Source organism: Centroberyx affinis, unplaced genomic scaffold (assembly GCF_046629955.1).
Source record: "Centroberyx affinis isolate AG114_WGS23_722 - 3 ecotype Tasmania unplaced genomic scaffold, CSIRO-AGI_Caff_v1 ptg000563l_1, whole genome shotgun sequence".
Taxonomy (NCBI): Eukaryota; Metazoa; Chordata; class Actinopteri; order Beryciformes; family Berycidae; genus Centroberyx; species Centroberyx affinis.
The window spans coordinates 32536-56692 of NW_027279206.1; the positions used below are offsets into that span (position 1 = coordinate 32536).

At 43.6% G+C, this 24157-nt stretch overlaps 1 protein-coding gene across 1 annotated transcript in view; it reads left to right on the plus strand.

Annotated features, from left to right (window-relative positions):
* aopep (aminopeptidase O (putative)) overlaps positions 1 to 24157 on the plus strand; it is a 70504-nt gene that overhangs the window by 7747 nt on the left and 38600 nt on the right. Inside the window, exons 6-11 of the mRNA XM_071518317.1 lie at positions 12280 to 12493; positions 13910 to 14016; positions 19359 to 19461; positions 19742 to 19849; positions 20400 to 20443; positions 22508 to 22568. Coding sequence (XP_071374418.1) covers positions 12280 to 12493; positions 13910 to 14016; positions 19359 to 19461; positions 19742 to 19849; positions 20400 to 20443; positions 22508 to 22568 — 637 coding nt within the window. The remainder of the gene's footprint in view (positions 1 to 12279; positions 12494 to 13909; positions 14017 to 19358; positions 19462 to 19741; positions 19850 to 20399; positions 20444 to 22507; positions 22569 to 24157) is intronic.

The following is a 24157-nucleotide window of genomic DNA, read 5'->3' on the forward strand; positions in this document are numbered from 1 at the left end:
GTTGAAACAGGCCTTTTAGTGCTATGGGTGCAATGGGTTTGGTCTGCCTCACTGCAGACAGCCAGGTTCCTGTGCTTGCGACTATATGAATGACGTATATTACTAAAATAATAGTCTACTGTAGTTATGTGTTTTAGTGGGGTGGGATGATGTCAGAGGCGTAGCACACAGATTATTTATCATTGTGCGTTCAACTGCTCTTTTGAAATCCCTTCCCCCCGGTGATGAAATAAACGATTTTTAATCAAAGTTAACAATCAGAATATGTTTGACATTTAGTCTATCCTGGGGTTGTAGCCTCAATTGAGCTGGATCAGTGTGCAATTCTTTGTTATGGCTGTTGGTTGTTTTTACAGGAGGAGGCAGGACCTCCCTACAGCGCTTGATGGCGGGTTCTGATAAACACACACACATACATACGCAAACATATCTGCCTCTCAGCACGTCTCGTTGCACTCTTACCAGCTGCCTCAATCACCACTGTTTTACCGAGCAGAACTACAGACAAACAAATGGCACAAACTGCTTTGTGTAAACATGTTTACTTTATTACCAAAATAGCTTTCTCTTCAGAGCATTTGACCTGATATTGCCTGTCTCATTAATCTCATTACGTTTCCCATTTAAACAACACTTAGCTCATAGGGGGTGGCTGCCGGAAGAGAAAGAAAAATATTATCAGGTAGTTAAACTGCTAGTTCCACTTGTAGTATGGGCAAACTAGGCAGCCATATAGCTGTCACAGACCCTAGGTAAGAAATATGACTGGTGTTCACCTCCTGACCTCTCTGAGTGGTGCTCGAGGATTTTCAGCTTGACTTCAGTCGGCTGAATAGTTTGTTTATGGGCTGGCAGGAAGTTACATTGGCCATTGGTCCCTGTTGGGAGGAAGTAGAGAGCTGGAGGGGGGCGTTGGGGGCGGGGATGGGGGGGGGGGGCTGAGTACCCTGCAGCATAATCCCCCTCTGCCCTGGAGCTCTTTAGTTTAGCACCTGAGCTCTCATTCATCTTTTAAAGAAAGGTAAAATAAGCTGCTCATTACTATCTACCATGGCAAGTAAAGGTAATGTAACAGCAGACCCCAAAAATTATAACAATAAAAAAAAAAGATCAGATGTTAATCTTCACCTGCCTCATTTTCTAATTTGTCTCTTTGCCTGCCTTTCACTTCACTGGCCATCATCCCCCGTTCCCCACCACTTTGCACCCTTATTGAATTGCACCTCCTGCCTCTTTTTCTGCCCTCCCTGTCGCTCCTCTGTTGACCCATGCTGTCCCTCTCTTCCTTCTTTTTCTCTCCATTTCTTTCCCAGTCCTCCCACTCCTTTCTCCCACTCCCTCCCTTCTGATGTCTCAGTGGATTTCTTGCCTTTCTGCTCTCCTCTCCGGTGCGATCTGCAAAGTAACCCTAGAAGTGTGCGACAGAGACCTGTTCTTTCAGAAAGGGTTGGGGGTTCGCAGTGAGGAGGGCAGGGCGGGGGGGATTTTTTGGCATGGGAGACAGCTGTTAATCAAATAGTCAAGGATGAGGTGTTTCTTTCTTCCCACCTTAAGTGGATCTCCCCCTCTCCTGTAGCCGCACAAAAGAGCCTGACCGGTTGAAAAGCCGGCTCTGCATGCCTGCACCTGGACAGAGGGAGAAGGAGTGTCTAGCACAAACTTTTAACGTGATTGCGAGTCGACAAGATTTTTCGGGGAGTTTTATTTCTCCTCTCCACAGTTCCCCTTGTTCCTCCGCTCGCCTCCTGTGGTGGACATCTATCCCCCACCCCACCCCTCCTCCCGTAACACCCCACACACACCAACTCCACCACCAGCACCAGGTCCTACTCTCCATCTCTCCTCACCACCTCCCTTTCTTTTTCTTCTTCAAACCTATCCCTATGGGGGCGGCTGTGGCTCAGGAGGTAGAGCGGGTCGTCCACTAATCAGAAGGTTGGTGGTCCGATCCCCGGCTCCTCCAGTCTGCATGTCGAAGTGTCCTTGGGCAAGATACTGAACCCCAAATTGCTCCTGATGGTTGCGCCAGCACCCTGCATGGTAGCTTGCCGCCATCGGTGTATGAATGTGTGTGTGAATGGGTGAATGCAGGCATTGTAAAGCGCTTTGGATAAAAGTGCTATATAAATGCCGTCCATTTACCTATGCTCTAATGAAGATAGCAGGGTCCAATTTAGCAAGTGTGCTGTTATTGCAGGAACATTCCTCTCTAGTTATCTGGGGCCTCTCAGCTTCCCCCCTCTATCTGCGGTATAGGTTTACCTTCCCTCCTATCTTCTCACAGCAGAGGGGGCCAACCTTTAACTCTTCCACTGCCTGACAGGTGAGGATTGTACGGTTTTGTTGCGAACATGCTACCTGTTAGTTTTTGTCCACTAGAAGGATCAGCAAGCAAATCATACATAAAAGGGAAAAAATATATTGTTTTCAATTTTTAAATTAATGAAATTGTTGGGGTTTATGCACAGCATCATTCTGAGTAACTAAGCTAAGTAGTAACTAAGAATCACCCTCTCAGGTGATTCATGAAGTTTATCAATCAGTCACTCACTCAATCAATCAATCATTCAATCATTCAAAATGTTTAGCGCTGTCGTACGCTGCATATTCTGTATAATCCATCTGCTTCCGTTGTGACTAGTGATCGGTGAGCCACTGTGTGTTGCTTTGAACTGCCTTCTAATGTGAGCCTGCTGGCAACAGCTGGCATATACTGCTGCATTTAACAGTAACACCGGCGCACTGTGCCATAACTCTGGATTAGAGGCTGTGGCAAGACAGGCCTGTCACTGCACACCCATTCTACTGACTAATGGATGAGTCCACAGGACCCATTCCCCGGAGTGATGGATGGGACCATTGTATGGTGTAGGGGACGCTGCTGCTCTTTTTGTGTGTGTGTGTGTGTGTGTGTGATAGTGGAACCTAGAGGCCGAGGCTGAGGGTAATTTCATTTGTCTGTGCAAAGCCAGACGGCTTAATGTCCGTGGGACCTCTGTGCTGAACCGGCCAAAATGAGACATTTGAAACAAAGTGCTGTGAAATGCTCAGTGGTAATGTTTCCGATGTCTGGCTCTGCTTTTAGCCTAGGGGAGAGAGCTGTACTCAAAGCTGGTCCAGCAGCATTGTTAGCTTCACACTAGACTGTTTTGTTTTTAAATCGCAATTTTGCTTCTTTCAAGCGATATACAGTTTGATACAATACAGTATTATTGCATTTTTGACCACATTCTGACCTCTGCATGGAACCTCCACTTCCAAAACTTCATAAGCATTCTTCTCTACATTCACATTGTTTGAGATGCATTCCTTCCTATGAATATGCGTTCACACCTGTTGGCTAATGTCCTGTTGGTTAACATCCTGCCTTGATGCTATGTCTTGTCAAGGTATTTGTTCAAAATTACCTAAATGTAAAAAATGTTTTCTACCCCCTCACTTGTCAGAGTGATACTTATGCATTCCAGTTTTTGTCTACAGTGCTATTGTTTAAGTAGGCTGTACCAAAAGTATTTACATCACACACCTTTAACCCACAGCACATCCATCAGCTCCAGCTTTTGTCTGGCAGGCAGACGGTCTGGCCTGGTGGCAGTCTGACACCTCTATAGAGGAGACAGCTCTGCTCACTGGCTAATTTCACTTCGATCTCTCCTTCATCCGTCTTTCCATTCTGTCAAACACCTCTTATATAGCCCCACTGTACTGAACAATCTCACTTTCCATCCCGTCTCCGTCTCATTCTCTCACGTTGCATAACAGAGGAATTAGTCTATTTATTACCCTACAGGCAAAAAATGTCTGAAATTATAATTCTGTGAAATAGATCTGTCGTGCTTTTTTCACTGAGGCAGTAGTGGAAGCCAGAAGACTATTAGGAGTAGTGTGTGATGAGTGATGGGGTTTGCATGCAAATAGCTACAGTGAGGTAGGAATGTGGGTTATGTCACATAAATGTCATGTTGACACCTCCCCTAGGCTGATTGACACAGGCTTGTTAGGACCAGCTGAACACACACTGCACTGTATTAGTACTCATTATAACGAGGTTTACACTATATGTATCCCCTGAAACTGTACTGCATATGAAGAGAGTATAAGATGGAGACAGGACAATTTGAATGTAATATTGTCTGTGTGGTTTGTGTGTGTGTGTGTGTGTGTATACAGCACTGTATGTGTACGCATGTGTTTATGTGTTTGCATGCATGCCAGGCCTGTATACAGTGTCTTTCTGTATTTGGGTGTATTTATGTGTGTCTGGGTGTGAAAATTCTCATTTGCTTTGGGTATGCATGTGTGTGTATATATACAGTATATTTCCTGTTTCCATGTTGCCACCCATGGCTCAGTGGTCCAGGTCTCCTTTTAGAAATGTCAGTGTTTCCTGTGGTGTGTTTTTTTTTTTTGATAAATCATTCAGTCTAGAAAAATGTCTCTTCAAATATTAATTTAATAATTATATGAAACAGAGAAAAGCAGCAAATATTAGCATTTGTGAAGCTGTAAACAGCAAATATTTGGTATTTTTACTTGATAAATGACTAAAACGATTAATCGATTATCAAAATTAGAATTGTTTCATTTTTTTTGACAATCGACTAATCAATTAATCGACTAATCATTTCAGCACTACTCCTAGGTTCCCTCCATTTCCAATATATCATCAACATGGCAGCAGTGTTTTGCTCTGTATATTTTTGTTCTACGCTCCAGCATCACTGACACACACATCCACACAAACAAACATTCACACACACACACACACACACACACACACACACACACACACTCACACACACACACACACACACACACACACACACACACACACACTTGAGAACACGGACATTCCTCCGGCATGACATCAGGCTGTGGATTCTGTTGATGTGACTGCACTGTACAAGGAACATACTGGCCTGTAGACTGTTTTAACGTTAACAGAGGGGATAGATCAAACATCTGCTATCGTTTCTCAGCTGATACGGTTTCAAAATAGCTTTTGTAAAAGTATGCATGTGGGTGTGTGTGTGTCTGTGTCTCCTGGTGTATGTGAGTGCTCTTTTGTGCCTGTAGATTGAGACTGTGCCTGTAGATTACCTGTGTGTATCTGTCTACTTTAGTTTACATATAGAATTACTGTATCTTTACGTGTGTGTGTGTGTGTGTGTGTGTACAGTATTCTTGACCTCATCAGGTTTCTATTTTGCTGGCAAGGTAGTAGTCCTTTGAACAGCTAACGTGGAACATTCAGTTCAACAAGGATGGAAAAGCTCACACGATACGCATAACAAATACAACCAGACTGGCATCTGCTGTCCTACAAAGCCACATATCTAAAAAAAAAAGTTGCAACACTGGAACTTATCCAGAACTTCAAACCTCCAGTGATTCAGTTTTTACTTCCTGGAGCTGAATTTTGTTGCCATATTAAGCAAAAATCTGGTTCAAATTGTGTTTGCATATCTTGATAGACAGCCTTGGTTTCTGTACTTAACAACCTGCTCTTCTCCGCTCTGCTCCTCCCCGCCTTCCCACTTCAGTAGTCATATGGATCCCATCAGTACGATACAAACCTGCCCTGCTTAGTACCAGCTACCTGTGAGTGAATGTGTGTATGTGATTATGTTGTTGACAACAACTAAAAGCTATAACCTTGATACTAACCGCTTATTTCCCATGTGCCTGTGCCCGAATCTCAACATTACAAAGCCTCATTTTCTCCAGACTCCAAAACACCAGAGTCGCCTGCTTGTTTGTGATGACCTCAGATATCTTTTCTGCTATTTATTTCCAGGCTCTGATGCGATGCGGTGTATGTGGGTGGGGTGGCTCTCTGGGGGCCCCAGCCTGGCCCCCGTGCATGTGATCAGGCCCTACATGGAGTGGCATTTGGCCTGGCCCTTTGGGGCCCTGTCTGGGAGCAGAGAGCTGATCTGTAGCCAGCCTGGAATGCCAGACATTTGAAGTCAGACTTGTTAAAAAAGAACGGAGGGTGGTAGGAGTTTGGTCAAATAGGCCCCTGTGTCTAAAATAGCCCACAGACTCTGTCCGAGTGGGAGGGAAAAGAGACAAAGCTTCTTCCCGTAAGCTGACATTAGGAAAGGCCAGCCCTCCAACCTTTGCTTGAATAGAATAGAATAGACAAAGCTGTACTTTGTGTGTATGCTGTCTTCTGCAGTGTGTTTGTCCCTCTCCCGACACATGTGTCTGTGTGTTTTTGGATGGGTATGTAGTTATGTGCACAATGTGTGAAATTTCACCAGTGATGGTGTAACAGCGTCTGTGTCACAGTGGTTCAGCAGTTCAACAGTTATCTCACCGGGGAGTTGACACTGCACTTGGGGAAAGAGCAAAACTCATCACACAGAGTGACACACCTAAGTATGCTCTCTCTCTCTCTCTCTCTCTCTCTCTCTCTCTCTCTCTCTCTCTCTCTCTCTCTCTCTCTCTCTCTCTCTCTCTCTATTGCTCTATCTCTCGCTTTCTCTGTGCTCTCTCTCCTTTCCCCTTCATTTTCTAACTCTTTCTCTTTGGTCTTTATCTCTTTCTGTGCTCTCTCTCTCTCTCTCTGTCTATCTCTCTCTCTCTCTCACTCATTTACACACACATACACACTTGGCTCTCATCATCTCCTTCCTCATCGCTTTCTCATGGGGCTGTTTTAGTGGTGTCCTAGCTGGGAGCCGAGCTGGGTTGGGGATGTCAATTACAGGGCTATGATAGGGGCCCTGCTGCATTATGCATGGAAGTGTCCCGCTGGGGAAAAAATGGCCTACAGCCAGAAACGATGGATGGAAGGATGGAGGGATGAATAATGGATGGAGAGATGGAGGAGCGGAACGCTATTGCAATCGGTGTCTCACCAAATTGAAGTCTTGCCCCGGCTCACACCTCTGAAGCTAGGGGCCGAGTTACCCCGGGTGACTCGGAGTCGCGAGCTTGTCGGGTGAGAAAGCACAGGAGGGCTTTAATCAGTATTTCTTGTGTGTGGCGGGACCCACTGGGGCACCGCCATCAGAAAGGTCACCTAAGGTGCTTCGTCTGTTGTTCCACATGCAGACGACCTCTCGACGTGATCAGTTTAGTGTAGCACCCTCTGGACGTGAATTCACAGCACCGTTCGTAAGCTTTTTCATGTTAAACTGTCAGTGTGTTAGCACGCACGTTTGTGTGCATCCACATGTGTTTTGTGGGGATAATTATGTGTACATGCTTTTGTGTGTTACCTGGAATCGAGCCTTGAGGCACACCACATGAAGGCAATCAAGCAAAAGAAACATAATTAACAATAGAGACTACGATTTTTATGTTTCACAAGCAGTTAAGCAAACCCATTCCTTAATGTATTAGATTAGAATAGCATGAGTAATTGTGTCAATGGCTGGGTTTAAGCCAAGCATCACAAATACAGACCAAGTGCTGGAATCTGCATTCATCAGGAGATCATTAGTTAACCTGAGAGGGGCAGTTTCAGTACTATACTTGAAAACTGAACTGAAAACCAGACTGAAATTTTCTTCTTTTTTTTTCTTTCCACCTCTAGGAGTTTCTTTGATACCACGTTGCCCAAAATTGTGGAAATAAAAGATAGCTTTGAAATAGGTCTTTGGTTATTAAGGGTTTTCTAGATCATGGGAATTCATTTTCAGTAGAGAACATTTGCCATCTTGAAGTATTCAAGAACACAATTAGTGAGAGCTAATTCATAAAGGAGAGCGACTAGAGCCTACAACCCCATAACCTATTTGAGTAATTTGGTATGATACAACATTTAAAAGTTCCTCCAGTGTAATTTGTGAAAAGCAGCCTAACAAGTCCAGACTGGAGAGCGTGATCAGGAATGATATTAGATCTGATGCCATGAACCACCATGAACTAATAAAAGGTTAAAACAACTTGTAGAAGAAGTAAGAACAACAGTAGAGACAGAGTTCACAAGACGGTCAGTGGTGCTTAGCAAAAAATTGCGGTGATTAGCGCAAATACGTTCACAACATATTTAGCCCTTGTATCTTACATTTTTTGATTGGGAGGTTAAAAAGTCTGTGATGCAAGGAGTGGAGCTGAAGTTGTATGTGGATGTGGATGTTCTTGTGTATTCAAGGCTATAATCTAGCTGTAGATTTTTTGAGAGTGGCAGTAAAATCCAATGTTATTGATTGATTGATTGTTATTGCAATGAGCTGAGAATTTATCAAATCATTTGTTTTGTGAGCCAAACGTTGAAGCACATTGTTCATTAAAGACATGAGAGCTTGCAGTGTGCATATGATATGAATGGCCTCCTTGAAAACACTGAAATCATAGATTGCTAATCGGAGACAAAAACATCCTCCCTAGCAGCAGAGGTTAGATTCAGATTTATGGTGAAAACTAGGGATTTATACACACGTGCAAGTATATGCATGTACATGTGTGCATGGATTTGCGTGTGTGTGTTTATTACTGACAGGTCCCCGACGTCACCTAATGTCAGTCAGTGTATCAGTGAATGTGAAAGGTGCTGTTGTTATTCACCACCACCATGGTGGGATGACACTATTTGTCACTGTAGTGATGGATTCCACCTCCCTCAGAGGAGCATGTGCAGGCGCCGTCTCTGAAAGGCTGTCTTTGTGTTTCACACTCACTCACACACAGACACACACACACACACACACACACATACACACACACACGAGCACGGCTGGAACTGACAACAATGGCATGCTTATCCAATTGTGGAGGAATAAGATTAGGCTACAAAGAAACTCATAAGGCTAATGTTAGCATCTCCTGCTCCAGTGAGAGCCTTTGTTTGTGTAATCAGGAAAAACACAGGATTAGATTTGTTTGAGATGCTGTCTCGGAAGTGATGCCCATAAGACCCTATTGTATGATGTTGACATGTTCTTAAATAACAGAAGGCAATGGCTTGTCTTCTATCTGATAAAATAGTCCTTGGGGAAATAAAGACTAGTTGTACTGTTCAGATATCCGATTTTGTTTTCCTCCAAAATGGGCTGTCTGGCACACCCAGCCTAGCTTATGTCTTTACTCACCGTTTCCCTGCATAATTGACTTAGCTTGTCACCATAATTGGGTTATGGCGAGGAAAGAAAATAACTGCTCTGTCATCCAGTGTTTTAAGATGCTAATCTTTCTTCGATGAGAGCAGCACATTTTTACAGCTTACTGTAATTCATCAACGGCAGCAAAATGTGGGCTTATTGTAGCTGTGGGAGTAGAATGTCCATCCAACAGGTGGAGTCAGGGTTTATACTGAAAAGGTAATGGTAGCTCTGTGAAAAGAATATTGTGGCTCATCAGTTGGGTCTTTTATACCATGTAAAGCTAACATAGCTTTTTAAGTGGAAACAATATGTTGCATAATGCATTACTGCATATTGCATAGTTAACATATCATGTTGGAGTTGCTAAAAAAAAAGCATAACTGATGCTGAATGGAAATTGTTGCTTATGTTCTCTTCTGAGGGTTCTGGTGAAATGTAGAGTTAAAGACATTTTGTCGCTGTCTGGTGAAAACCTTGTATCCACAAAATGTCAACTTGTCAGAAACTAAGAAAAACAGATTTGTTTTTACCCTGATAACAATGCATTTTTGACATTATCTAATGGGTTTTGTAATGGTTTTGTAATGGTTTCATGAACCGAAGAAGTGTAGAATTTTCTCAACCCATCACCAAAATTGGAGTTTCAAAGTTCTCATGCAACAACAGTAATTAGTTTTGTGATGTAGAAGGATCATGAGCACATTTGTACCAGTTGTAGGGGGTGTGTCTCCATTTGAAAAATACTTGAAATGTTTCTCTATTTTCTAAAGGGATCCGCACTCTGCCATAAATTATCCCCAGTGTCAGGTCAATAGTGGTTGGGACACTATAGTTCTAGAGAGTCTGAAAGGAACCCTAGACAGTCCAGTGCTGTTATATGAGCCAGGAGAGACAGAAACCATTCATTCGCACCTCTCTGACCCTTCTCCCATTCTTCTGTTGAAGAATAGCCTGCCTCTCTCACGCACAGTCGGCCCCAAGCCCCTTAGGGCATGGAGGGCCTGTTACATAAGACAGGAGTAAAGAATGCTCCAGAAAAGTCTTCAGCCATGACCTTGGCTTCGACAGAGCGCTCCTGTTGGCTCTGTTCTGCCAGTGCCGTCTCACAGTTAAAAGTCACACATCTCCCCTGTCTGTGTTCAGCTGAGGGTCCGTCGCGGGTTTGCGTGAATGTTTCCGACGGCGCTTACATAATATCAAGAATAATGTTTAGGTTGTTTAAATTCTGGTAATGATTTTTCAAAATAGTTGGTTATTATGTGGTTCTTCTGTAAAGGCTGAAGGATGGCAAATACTGGATCCTTGACTCAGTTTTGGCAAAACTTTTGTGATTCAGAATAGGTCCATTATATGAAAATCACGACTTCAGGGATGTTGCATAATTTGTTTTTTGAGAAATCTTAGGTTGTTGCACACTGTCACTGGTAAGATCTGTGGCTGCTCCAGTCCCGTTTCAGCAGTTGTTTACTACTCTCTATTGGCAAGCATTATGTGTAGTGAAAAGAACTTTCCAAACCCTCATCAAGCCCAAAATTTACCTCCTTGATTTAGAAGAAAGGGAATGTTGAAGGGAAAAACCACAATCTTAATGTGGGCTATTTTACCAGCTATCAAAAATGGACATTATGGGAAAGCATCATCTATATAGTGGAGTATTTACTAACTCACATTTGCTAACCATTATACGGGAATGTAGCTGCTCACCGCCTTGTTATTTCCTCTTCAATTCTGGTTGGGTCAGAGCTTTGATAAAGTGTTCTCATTGGCTGAAAGGCTTAATGAGGCTATTGTACGGTAGTTGAGCAACACACAAACACACACACACAAGACAGCTGTTTGAGGTATCCTTCTGTACCTCTGTGCCTCCTTCTGTGTATATCTGTACCTCTATATCTTTATCTTCTGCAGTACTGAATGCACTATTAATGTTTTTTTTTACGCATTTAAGTATCTGCATGTTATACATACATACATACACATATATACACACAAGCGCACATAGACAAACTAGCTTTTGCATATGCATATTGTTCTGATGCACACTATCTATGAGATGTTTTTCTTTTCCTTGTGAGAAGTTTGCAAAGTGTGTTGTGTCTCAACTGTTCTGCTGACTAACACTACAGGGGCCTCTCACTTTGTAAGACCAAGATGAGGTCCATTGTCCATAAACTGTGATTACAAACGTTTATAATTGTGTCTATATATTTGTCTATAAGGGGGGTTAATATGAATGTGGTTAAAGCCTTAAGCTCTATTTCTCAGTCTTTGCCACATGCCATCCCCTCTCTCTTGCCCGTTATTCTGTCATTCTCCACTGTGTGCTATAGTACTTAATAAAGATGTATGGCCGTGAAAATCTTAAAAAGGTAAGGGTTAGGTTTATAATCATCTTTTAGTGTGAGAAGTGATGACAGCTTTAGGCGTTGCAGCTTGGCCTTGAACTGAAGATGTCTGGAAGCAAAGTGAAAGAGAAGGAGGGGGAGCCATAAAATCATGCTGCCCAATAAATCGATCACACTAAAAACAATTTCATCACGCTTGACAATACATCTAAAGATATGGGTAATTTCTATCCATCTATCTATCTATCTGTCTATCTATCTATCCATCTATCTATCTGTGGTAATAGATAGATATGGTAATTTGAGTCCAGGGAACATGGCGTTCCTGCTTGATCTTCATCAAGTAGTTAGGGTTGGCAAGATGGCTTGATGACTAAACTTCCCTGTCAGAAGATGGAGAAAGGGATCGGCAGTTAATAACTCCCGTACACATTAGTGCGCACACACGCACGGCTGTCTTGCACGGCATGTTGAGGCTGTATTTTTTGTTAATGATAGGTGTGGAACATTCCCTCAGCAACTCTTTGATCTTTTTGGAGGGTGGTACCTGTGTCTGCATCTGTCTTTGTTTCTTCCTCTCTCTGTGAGTATTTTTGTGTATCTGTTCAGTTTTTTTGCAGTTTTAACTGATAATTGTTCCTCCCCCTGTCTCCTTCCCCTTCCCTCTTGTCTTTCCCTATCTGTCTCTGTTATCTCCCTCTCACTTCCTTATCCTTCTCTGACATTTATTTTTCTCCACCTTGTCTCCCAATCCTCTTCCCTCCTTCATCCCTCACTCCTTCCCTCATTCTTCATCCCTTTCCTCCCCCTCTTATCATTTATTTCTGGCTTCATGTTTCTCTTTCTTTACTTTCCCTCACTTCCTCTGTCCCTCCCAGTCCCCATATAGTTTTCCTGTCCCAGAGTGTGTTGCATGCCGGGAGTCCTGCCTCTGGAGAGAATGGCGTGTCTCTGTGTGGTTCCAGACTGTGCCACGAGCTCGCCCACTCCTGGTTCGGCCTGGCTATAGGAGCCAGAGACTGGACCGAGGAGTGGATCAGCGAGGGCTTCGCCACGTTTCTGGAGGACATCATCTGGGCCCGAGCGCAGCAGGTACGCGAGAGTCAGTCTACTGTAGTCAATTTACTGTAACAATCTTGTGAAAATAAAGTTCCATCGGCCATCTTTAGAAGGTGACAGTATGAGCTTTCAGATACACCACTATAGTCATCTTGACAAGCCCAGTTTTCTGTGGGAGAAAAATAGAAATGATGCAGTTAAAAAGAACATCAGGGAAGAACAAGTTAACGGTTGTGATGTTAATGTGGTTCAGTTCACTTCTCCTCTGTCTTCTGTCATCATCCAGAACCGCTGCGATATCATCCACTCCATTCATACCATCGGAATGGCAAACTTAGGTTGCCGAAATGTCCATTTGCGATTTCCAAAGGATACTGTTTGTGTTGTTAGAAAGCCATGTCGAGTGATATCAGTCATTACGACCGCAATAAAACCCATGGCTCAAGCACATGAGGCCAAGAATAACAGAAGATGCCAGTTAAATGCAAAAAGTAAATTTATTCACTAAGAACATGAAACAAAAACAATATCTAAAAGGTCAGAGAACTTTGGCTTAAGAGAGCAAAAGGATGGAGGAGAGCCCGGGCCAAACACACCATGATCCTTCGGACGCAGAGCTTCCCCTCAAACTGCCAAAAGATAAGAGGAGGACTAAACCCAACCAAACAAGAGCTGTGAAACCAGGACTACTGGCACCTCGCTCTCCCCTCAAAAAAGGGAAATGAAAAAGAACTAGACAAAATATAACAAAAAAATATGCTGTTGCCAGTGTGGGGAGTGTGGGGAGTCTGCCTCGTATGGCTCCAGAGGTCCTTTTAAGGGCTGCGCCAGGAGGAGACTGGTAGCCGTCTAATTAGGGATACCTGCAGAGTAAAATATACAAAGAACAGATGAAAGGAGGAGCGTGTAACATTGGTACAAAACATTTGATTGCAACATGGAACAGAGCAGTTAAAGATGTGTGTGTAGGGGGGGGGGGAGGGGGGTGTCATGTTCGCACATGTTCGTTTCATGTCTAATCAGGGGGTTCATGTGCGTACAGATCTAATCCTCCTACTTGCCTTCCCACACCGTGTAGAATTACCCAGAAATGTTTCTCTTGCGTCTGAGCTCTTTAATCATGTCACTTTTATGATATGGGCTTGGCTGTGAGAGAACAGCTAGAGGCAGACTTGTTGTTGCTGCCCAAAGGAGCCTAACTAGGGAGACACAGTGACAAAGGCAACCGGTGCTCACAGCCGCTTTATCATGACATCATGCTGCCTTTATCTCTTCATTTAGTCAGTCATTAATCTGTTTCTGTCTGTGTTCCTGCTGATGAAACTCTCCTTTTTCTGTTTTCCTTCCTCTCCATCTTCCTCCTGCCTTCCACTATTTCCCTTGCACTATCTTTTCACCCTCTTTTTTCCTTTTTTATCTCTCTGTACCTCTCTCTTTCCCCTATATCAGCTCTCCCAAGGAGAGACACTGGAGCAGTGTAACCTGAAGGCACTGCTGAGGTGGAGACGACTCTCTGACGAGTCACAGAACTCAGAGGAGCAACTTCAGATCCTCAGGTTTGTCTGTCATTGGTCGAGCCACCTGTCAGTCTAATCATCTTACAGTAGAAGCAATTCCTCTTTGGGGATAATGCAACAGCAGTGCATCAGCAGTGTCACAAGCGTGTAAAAAGCAGGCCCCCCTTGACAGCTACGTCTACATTGATTATTCTGAAGTTGCCCCCAAATGCTGACTCATGATCGTCTTCCCCCACCCTCCATTTTAACGCTAAATATCAGTAGAGAATTTACCAAGCTGCCCCAGGATGATCATGTACAGGCAACTTCTCCCTGCACCAGTCAGTCTGCCTTTTTAACCACTTTACACAGTGCTTAAGAAGGTTACAGATGTGATAGGATTTCTAAAATGTTATTTTTAAGACTTTTCTGCTCTATGTAATAGTACGTTAGAGAGATGGAGGAAAAGTAGGAGAGAGAATGGTGTTGGCATTTAACACCAGGTAGAGAACTGTACTCACATTGTTGGAGGCTCTTGTTATACAGCATTTTTTCTGATCGATTTTCACTGATATTCTTCTGTTATCTGGCCAATCATTGCATGCATTTTGGAGTACTGGCATTCAAAGTGAATGGAACACTGGTGCAGTGACTATCATGGCATTTATAATTGATAGTAGTCACTGATTCAGAGTAATTGATAATCTTGTACACTTCTGCCGGCAAACTGCTGCTCCTAAAACTGCATCAGTTTCTGTGTAAAAATGATGATCCAGCAAATAAGGGGGACAAATCCCTCCTTGTGACCTCATGTCGATTTTGTAAAAAAAAAAAAAAGTCCATGCTGAACCAGAAAATGTCTTGTATACCTGTAATGTAACCCAGATTTACACTAAGTACAAATGTCATGGTAGCCACCGAGCTCAGTGCAAGTTCCAAGAGAGTTTTTTTTACCTTTATTAATCTGGAGAAAGTTTTTGCTGAACCTGCATGCTCTTTTTCAGCACTGCCCTGGTTCATATTCATACAGTCACATTCACACCTGGGAAGTGCTGGCCTCTTTGCTCAGGAACAGTTGATGAGAGATTTTGAGGGAGGGGAGAGCATTTTTTGAACATATTGCATTTCCCTTACACTAATTTTCTATATGAGGAATAGGTTTTAGAGAGAGATACTTTTTTTTAGGTTATGGTATGTACAGTGTGTGTGTGTGTGTGCGTATATGCATTCCAAGGGCACAGGTGTGGCAGGTGTGGCTGCAAAGTATATCCAGGTGTACTGTACTATCATGTCTTAGGAAGGCTTAACACACACACACACACAAACACACATTCTGCATTTTATCTGACAGTGTGGGACCCACACCCAGTTTTTTGTTTTTATCCAGGGTGGAATCACAGTGTCACCAGGTTCAAACCCCAGCCAGGTTAACCGTTTGAGGTTGGAAATTCTACAGCTTTCACAGTACCTCTCATACTGTAGCTCTGCTTTTGAATAAAAAAAAAAAGCCTCTTCACTGGAGATGGCACTTGCATAGTTTGTTATTGACAAGCCGTATAGAGCATAACAGCAAATCAATGTTTTATTGATTCCATGGCACTTCTACTTGGGACTAGCTTCTAACTATGTCGCCTCACTAATCATGTGTTGTCATCATACAATAGGAATACTTGTTTCTGGATTAATGGTACTTTGATACCAAATCAATTCAGTCTCTCCTGCATTCTGTCAGTGAAAAGCTCAAGTAATAGTGACACTTAATAATAGACACTTACTGTAAAGAACACACTGCTCCTGTACTTAAGGTTGATTGTTCTTATCACGTGGAATTGTTAGACATGATCATTTATTTCTTTTCTTCTCTTTGGATGTCTAGCATTGTGAAGTTTCATGACAGTGAAAGGGTTGAACATGACACTATCTATCACCTCAAGGCTATCTATGTTTGTTAATGCAGTGTCATTTCTTTGAGATCGTTAAACGCGATAATATCCATTGCTTTAAGCTTGACTGCGTCTGGAAATCTAAAGTGTTATATTTCTGCCTAAGGGTTAGTTAACAGGTTAACTGTTTCCATACTTACATGTTGATAATCCCTCCAGTGTATGTTGTGCATTATGAAGTTCTGCATCTGCAAACACAGTCATATCCATTACTGTCAAGCTGTGTATGCTGTGTATGTCTTGAAATATGAAGCTGTGTGTAAGTGAAAGGGTTAAACATGTACTTGAGAGCCGTGTCTGTCTGCCAGTCCATCAGGGTGTTCCCCTATGAGGCAGAGGCATGGGTGATTAGGAGGATCAGGTTTGGTTTCTCTATACCTGACAGGGTTAAATCAACAACGGAAAACTAACATCTGAAAAATGCAAACAAATCGTGTACACACACACACATACACACAACCACACACACTTACGCATGCACACACCCATTTTGGTTGATTATGTTGTGTGAAAAGACAACTAATTGCAAAAGTGGCATCTGAGGAAAAGCCATTCCTTAATCCTCACCACTCTTAAAGCAGCAGCAAAGCATGTTGGGGCATAAAGAAACCCCGTTCACACATATTAGCATGATGAGTGAATGGTAGTTTGGTTTAGAAGAAATATTGTGGACTAGAAGTGCAATTACTGTGTTTTAGACGTCAGTGTGCCCTTGTTTGTGTTATTCTGCCGGTATCACAAACATAAATGTTGGTTAGAACATGAGGGGCATTGGAAGGTCAGATGTAACCAATCACTCAGTTTGCTCCAGAGTTGGGAACGAGCCATGGCAGCCCTATTGATGTGGGCTAGACTGCCTGTATGTCCAAGTCCAGATCTGGCTCCACTGTACAGTATTACAGCTGTGGGGAAACATAATATGAATAAACACAATCTGGTTGTCACAATGCACAGAGAAATATTAGAGGGAACCTGGTGAAGGGAGGGGAGGGGAAGCACAGTGGGATGTACAGAGACATACACACAGCCTCCTCACCAACATGCGCATACAAACACACACACACGTACACATACAGACTAAATGGCGGGTTGTGCTTTCCAAGTTCAGTGGGTCACTATCGACACCCCGTGATCCAGCAGGGGCCCCGGTGGCCAGTGTTTATCAGTCCATTTCAGATGAGTTATATTTAGGGCAGCCTGGGCCAGACGCCATTCTCCCTGCTGATTTACTGGGCTGCTGGGAGCACTGCTCTACCTTATCCGGTTTCCACAGTCAACCCAGTGTAATTTGTCAGGATATGGCTCGCGGAGCTATAAACCTTTGTGTGTGTGTGTATGTGTGTGTGTGTGTGTGTGTCTGACATTAAGTTCTGTCAGTAATGGCTCCTGATTTCCTCCTGCTCTCTCTCTCTCTCGCAGACACACACACGCAGGTGTGTGCATGGCTACAGACACACACACACAGCCAACAAGTCAGATAAGAGCACCATTTATTCTGAAATACATTGAGCTATTGTGTGATTCTCTAAGGCAGCGAGCAGCGATTCCTCTTAAAGCTGTAGTAAATCATGTCTGACAAAGAGAGAAGGCAAAAGACAGGGATTTACCCATCCATACATCCCTGGTCTGGACAGTGGGAAGGGCGGGGCTCCTTTGTCTAACGTGGCAGAGATGGATAAACTTTTTTTCTCTGTGCCGTTGGTGTCTCTGACGCACGTAACCGACACGCTTTCTCTTCTGGAAATACACGTTCTGTCATTGTTTTTCTCTCTTGCCCCAGTCCCTTTTTCCCTCTGTAATTCTCAGTCTGACACACACTCACACCCCCCCCCCCCCCCCCCCCACACACACACACACAAACACACATTTCTCAGGGATGCAGCACATCCTGCTGTCTTAAAAGGAGTCCATTCCATCTTATCACCTGTAACAGACAGACAGAGCCACTAGTGGCAGATGGAGACTGGATGGAGGGCAACTTGACAAAATCACTCCTGTAAAAATGAATGTCACAGCAAAAGGAAATGTTGTGGCCATGATACGCATAGAACATTTTAAGACCAAGTAGATGACCCATTTCACCACCAGTAAAGACAAACAGTATTTTTTATGATGTAATTGTCGGCTGTAGCCCACACAATGCTTTACAAAATGATTCTGTTGCACGCACACACACACACACACACACAAGGAGAAACGCACTCCTCATCATGAGAGTCCCTGAAAGAGCTGTCCAGCAAAATTTTGAAATTCCAGGAAGCCGATGACTTCCTCTCTCAGTCCACTGGGCAGACCAAACATTCCCTGCAATCTCCTCTCCTCGATTCCTCCCCCTTTTTTCTCCCGCTCTTCCCCTCCTCTTATCCTCTTCCCTGATCTTTCCCCCGTCTCCTCCCATTCCCTCCTCTGTCCACCGTGCCTGGGGAAAGATTCATATAAATCAAATCAAATATTTGAACCACTTGAGGTGCACCGCTGGCAAAGTTCGGTTAAATCAAGCACTCCTCAAGTTTTACATTATGCTTACATGTGTATATGAGTAAGAATTTGCATGTGTGTATGTGGTCTTTGTGTGTGCAAAGCGAGTATATTTACCTGTGTGTGTGTGTGTGTGTGTGTGTGTGTGTGTGTGTGTGTGTGTGCCTGCAGCTGTCTGTGTGTCTGCATGTGTGTGTTTGGCTCTGTCATGAAGCGATCCTGTGTAAAAGTGCAGGCCGGTGATGAAGGGTGTATTGATTGGTGGGCCAGGCGCCTGGTGTATCGACTTGGCAGGAGGGTGATCCTTCAAGGCCTTCCTATTGGCACACTGAGTTAATCTGCTCAGCCTGATCAATACCAGCTAACTGAAACTATCATTGCACAGCATCCCACGTCAGCGCTCTGTTTGTTTGGCTTTTATTGGTTTTATGTGTGTTTGTTTGTGTGTTTATGGGGGTAGAAGGGATGATTTGTGTGTGTGTGTGAGAGAGGGAAAGAGAGAAAGACAAAGCAAGATCATGCCTCTTGCCTTTTTTTTCGCGTGTGTCTCTGCAGAAGGAGGGGGTGCGTTTTCGTGAGTGTATGTGTTATATGTTCACTCAGTGAGTCATGGGCAGTAAAGTCAGAGCGTAGCACTGTGAGGTCGTATAAACACTATAGCATGCTATTATAAATCTGCAGCTTGATTTCTAGCCTGCCTTGGGCAAAATATGGCAGCTTGGCAAAGTGTTCGCCATTGAGAGGACCGGGAGAGTGGCTGGATTTAGTGTTGCTGACATAGTGCTCTTGCTGTATAGGGATTGTGGTTTTCCACAATGCTGCTCAAATGACTGTAGGAGTGGGATAAATGAAACTCAGTACATAAGTTCTCTCTGTTTTTGTCTTTGTCTGATGTTGAATGTCTCCCTCTGTGTGTGTCTGTCTCCCTACCTGTCTGTCTTTTTTTTATTTGTGCATCTCTTTGGTGTATTTGTCCTGCAGGCCCAACATGGAGAATACCGGTCAGGTCAGTGAGTCCGGCTCCTCCATGGTCAAACATGCCCTCAACCCTGACAAAACCTTCATGCAAGTCCACTACCTCAAGGTGAGATATCAGTGAAACAAGGACTGATGGAAAAGAAGGAAGAATAAAAAACACAAAGAAGGATTGAAGGAAGGAAAGATGGAAGGAGGGAAGGGAGAAGAGAATGAATCAAACCAAAAAAAAAAAAAAAAAAATGTGAATCCTGTAACATCATTTTCGATGGCTCATTCTTCATAGGGTCTGTTTGGAAAAGCAGTTGAAATGGATATAGATGTAGCTATGAAGTTGCTCTTTATTATCTTTGATGGATCATGTTGTCTGTGTCTTCTGCTCTGTCCAGGGCTACTTCCTGCTCAGGTTCCTGGCCAGTCAAGTGGGAGAGCAACAATTCATTGACTTCTTCAGATCATTTGTGAAGAAATACCACGGGCAACTCATTCTGTCTCAGGTAGAGGCTGTTGTATGAGTTTTACCTTATTAACTGAATGGAGCATCTTGTTCATTCGCAGCTGCTTCACAGGCTATTAATAAAAACTGAGCGTAAATTTGATCTGTATTAACATGATCTCTCTCGGGTGTATTGTTCATTTTCATAAATGAGTTGGAGGCTGAATGTAGCTTTGATTGCAACAGTGTTACAATGGCTGAAAGTGCTCCAACAGCATTTCAGACTGATGACCATACATCAGCCCAGCCACATATGTTTATTCTACTGGGGCTGTGAGGCTGAGTGATCACACCTGGCTCTGTGTGTGTGTGTGTGTGTGTGTGTGTGTGTGTGTGTGTGGGTGTGTGTGTGTCTGTGTGTGATGTGTCCCACCTGGCTCCTGTTTCTACAGTGGCAGGCAGGGTCTTCTCACTAAGTAATGGATGTTTCATAAACACTCTTTGACCTTGTACTAGTGACTTAAGATCAGGTATGCCTCTCTCTTTCTCCCTCCCACTCTCCTCCCCTACTCCCTCCATTTCTGTCTCTCTTTGTGTGTTTTTTTGGACAGGATTTCTTGCAAATGCTGCTGATTACCTTTCCCGACATGGCGAGGTATGTAAGTGGCTATGAATAATGCTTAGATGATACTATGATACTATGAATAATGAATAACGCTTAGACGCATAAAACTACATTGGCTTGGGCTCAGACATTGGTAGCCTGGTTTCCAGTGCCAGACCATCTCAAAGGCCATTCTTATCAATTTTCTGTGTCTGAGATTCTCTTTACAGCATCTTGCCAGCAGATTTGTCAGCGGGGTTTAGTGTCAAATATATGAAAACTGTTTCTGAGTCTGTGTTACAAAGATATTGATTTAGCCTTGGTTCTGCAAAGACTAACTTAGCCCTACTGTGGAAAAGTGGCCAACGAAAGCTCCCAACACAATCCTGTTAAGAGAGCAGTCTCATCCACTCTCTTATTAATTGAAGTGTAAAAGGATAACTGCTCCTCCTCTCTAATTTTCTCCCTCCCTCTCCTCCTCTCGCTCGCCTAATCATTCCATTTTCTCTCTCTCCTGATTGCCTCATTAACCTCTTCTTCTGCCCGTCTCTCTGTCCCTCCCTCTCTCTCTCTCTGCCTGTCTGTCTCTCACTCTCGCTCCCCCTCTCTGTCTCCTTCCTCCTCCCTTCACGCACTCCCCCCCCCCCCCCCCCCCCCCTGCATTTACCCCTAGCTCTCTCAACACCCTTCCGCCTGCTCTAAGCGTTGTCTTTTTGCCTCTCTGCTGTGCGGAGTGTGCTGCTGGCCTAGCAGAGATTGATTGAATTAAAGAGAGAGAGCTTGGAGAGTTGGGGACGGTCAATATTTGTGTCTGATGCCTCTTTCAGTAAACAGCCTCCTGGAAGAGCGAGGATTACTGTGTGTGTGCATATCTGTGCACGTGTGTGTGTGCGTGTGTGTGTATATGTGGCTGTGTTTATGTTTAAAGGAAAGATCTACCCCTCTTAACACTGTTGAAAAACAGCTATCGATGATGTACCTTGCATTTCTGGTCCCAATTTGTTATTTTGTGGTGTATTTTTCTTATTTAAGTGGATAACTGGCCAAACATAGACAACATGACATGATGTAGAGATGTTTGAAGTGCAGCCACAATGGTGTTTTAATAGAAATGTTTTTAACTATCTAAAGCCGACGTCATAGAGTCATAGACGGAGAAATCTATCATAGAAAAGGCAAAGATAGCCTATCAATTTTTCCATCACCAGTAGCCTCAGTAGTCCATAATGCAATGCAGCCACAAGACATGTAGCGTTTTGAGTAAGGAGCACGACTCGCTTTTAATCAACTGGAACAACTCTCGCTCTCTTGCTGTTACTTTGCTCTCACCATCATTATCGCTATTGCTCTCTCCACTTACACATACTGATTGCAACAAGTTGAGACACGTTCTCTGGGGGTTGTCGAAAGGCTTTCTGGGAAACGTAGGCAATCACTAATTGAAGCTGAATTAAGAGAGGCAGGCCAAGGGAAAGTGGGTGTAGATTACGACTTTTCATCACAGAATAACTCCTGGATTGCACTGAACATCACAGATTGATATACATAATGGTGTAAGAGAATCCGAGTGTGGAATTTTCCTGTAAGCATATGCGGGGAGGGTGCAGGGCTGCTGGTGGGGGATATAGTTATTCCTTGACTTGGTGTGTACTTTGTATTCATTAAAGTTTCCATACACAATGCAGAGTGCCTGTGGAGGGTTTGCGTGCGTGCACATTCACTTTCATGCTCATGCATATTTGTGGAGCGGCTCTTTTGACTGTGTTAGTCTATGTACTGTATGTTGCAGTTTGCATACACCTGTGCTAACCATCCTCAACTCCGCAGACACACACACACACACACACACGCACACACGCGTGTATGCATACATGCATTCAGACATACCAGTCTGCCTTTAATTGTCTGTACATGCCTGTTCGTACTGTATGCTTGTCTTTGAATGGAAAAGTGGGTGTGACTCTCTTTTTGTTTGAGGTGTTGGCCTAAACCTCTAGTCCGCCATGACCATAACGATATTTTCCCAGGGCCGTGTTTTCACAGGGCGTCTTGGGGAATAACAGTCATTGCTATAATAATAGGAATAATACTAACACTTGTGCCATTGTGTTCCAGAAAAGGCCTCACCCTCAGTGCTATTTATGCTGACTGGCTTGATCGACCGGGAATTCCAAAGGTATGAAGTGAAATGAATGAGTCTTTCTTTCTTTCTTTCTTTCTTTCTTTCTATCTTTCTTTCTTTCTTTCTTTCTTTCTTTCTATCTTTCTTTCTTTCCTTCTTTCCTTCTTTGTTTCTTTCGTTCTTTCCTTCTTTCTTGTCTCAGTACTGAATAGGTGTTAATAACCCCATTTGTTATTGGTGGCGTAATGGCGCTTAGAATAAAGAATGAAGAAATTGCTCGCTCAACTCCAACTCTTCTTGATGCCTTCAGGGTGCAGACTCTTGTGCATACAGATTAAAAAAAGGGAGGGAAGGGAAGAGGGAAGTCCGCACTACCAAACGAATTACAAATGTTTATCATAACGTGCAGCAGCAGACAAAGAAACAAAGGGTTTCAGCACTAAGCCTTCATCAGCATTTTCAAAATGCTGATGAAGGCTTCATTTGGTAGTGCGGACTTCCCTCCTTATTTGAAGGTGAAATGGTGCCTGCCATGATGAAATGATATCTCATAATAGAAATAGCCCTCAGTATAAACATGCTACATCTTAAATGAAGTGTGACAGTCAGCCGAAAAAGACAACACGCGTGATCTCCGTTTGGAGACTGCTAGACAGACAAACTGACTTTCTTAGCTTTTGCCACTACTTACTGTAAGCGGTAATTAAGTTCAGCTGAAGTCGACGCAGCTAAACATGTGCAGTTCATTTCATCATTCTGCTCGATCACTGTCATCGGCTGTGTTACAGGACTGTTACTGTATCTTGGCATGCTGGGCGGTGCTGCTTTGCTTCTGCCCTCTAATCCAGAAAGACCCAAGGTCATAGATACTAGGCTTGGAAGGCTACACACACACACGCACACACACACACACACACACACACACACACACACACACACACACACACACACACACACACAATCAATCCACTTTAACAACTTCTCCAATTCTCCTATCTCCATGGTAACTGATCTTAATTACCAGTGTGTGTGTGTGTGTGTGTGTGTGTGTGTGTGTTGCTGTCTGGGAACCTTCACCCTCTAGATTATTCACTGTGATGATGTAACTGGAGCCTTTCAGGGGCCTCTCAGGGTGGGAAGGACAGCTCGGAGGGACTGCTGTTTTCTCACACCTGATTGGGCGATGGGAAGAGTGTCCTGGAGAAGGCTTCTTTCTGTTTGATGTGCCAATCACTGGCTAATAAGATCAGCCAGATCGATAGAAACCTTTTACACATGCGAGTGCTTGTGTATTATGTACACACATAAACACAAAAACACTTACACTCTCTCTCTCTCTCTCTCTCTCTCTCTCTCTCTCTCTCTCTCTCTCTCTCTCTCTCTCTCTCCCTCTCTCTCTCTCTCCCTCTCTCTCTCTCTCCACTCTCCATCTTTTTCTCTGTTTCCTTCTTTGTCTCCCATCCATTGCTCCAGCAGGACATTGTACTCTGGCTAAGCTGGAATTAGAGAAAGGCAGGAAACGGTCCGGCCTAATAATAAACAATGACATCCCCACCGATCCCAGAGTAAGAGATGTGGAATGGGAAGGCCAGTGCCAGTCTATTTTAGACCCTGGAGTTAGTATGAGTAAGCAGTCCCTTTGG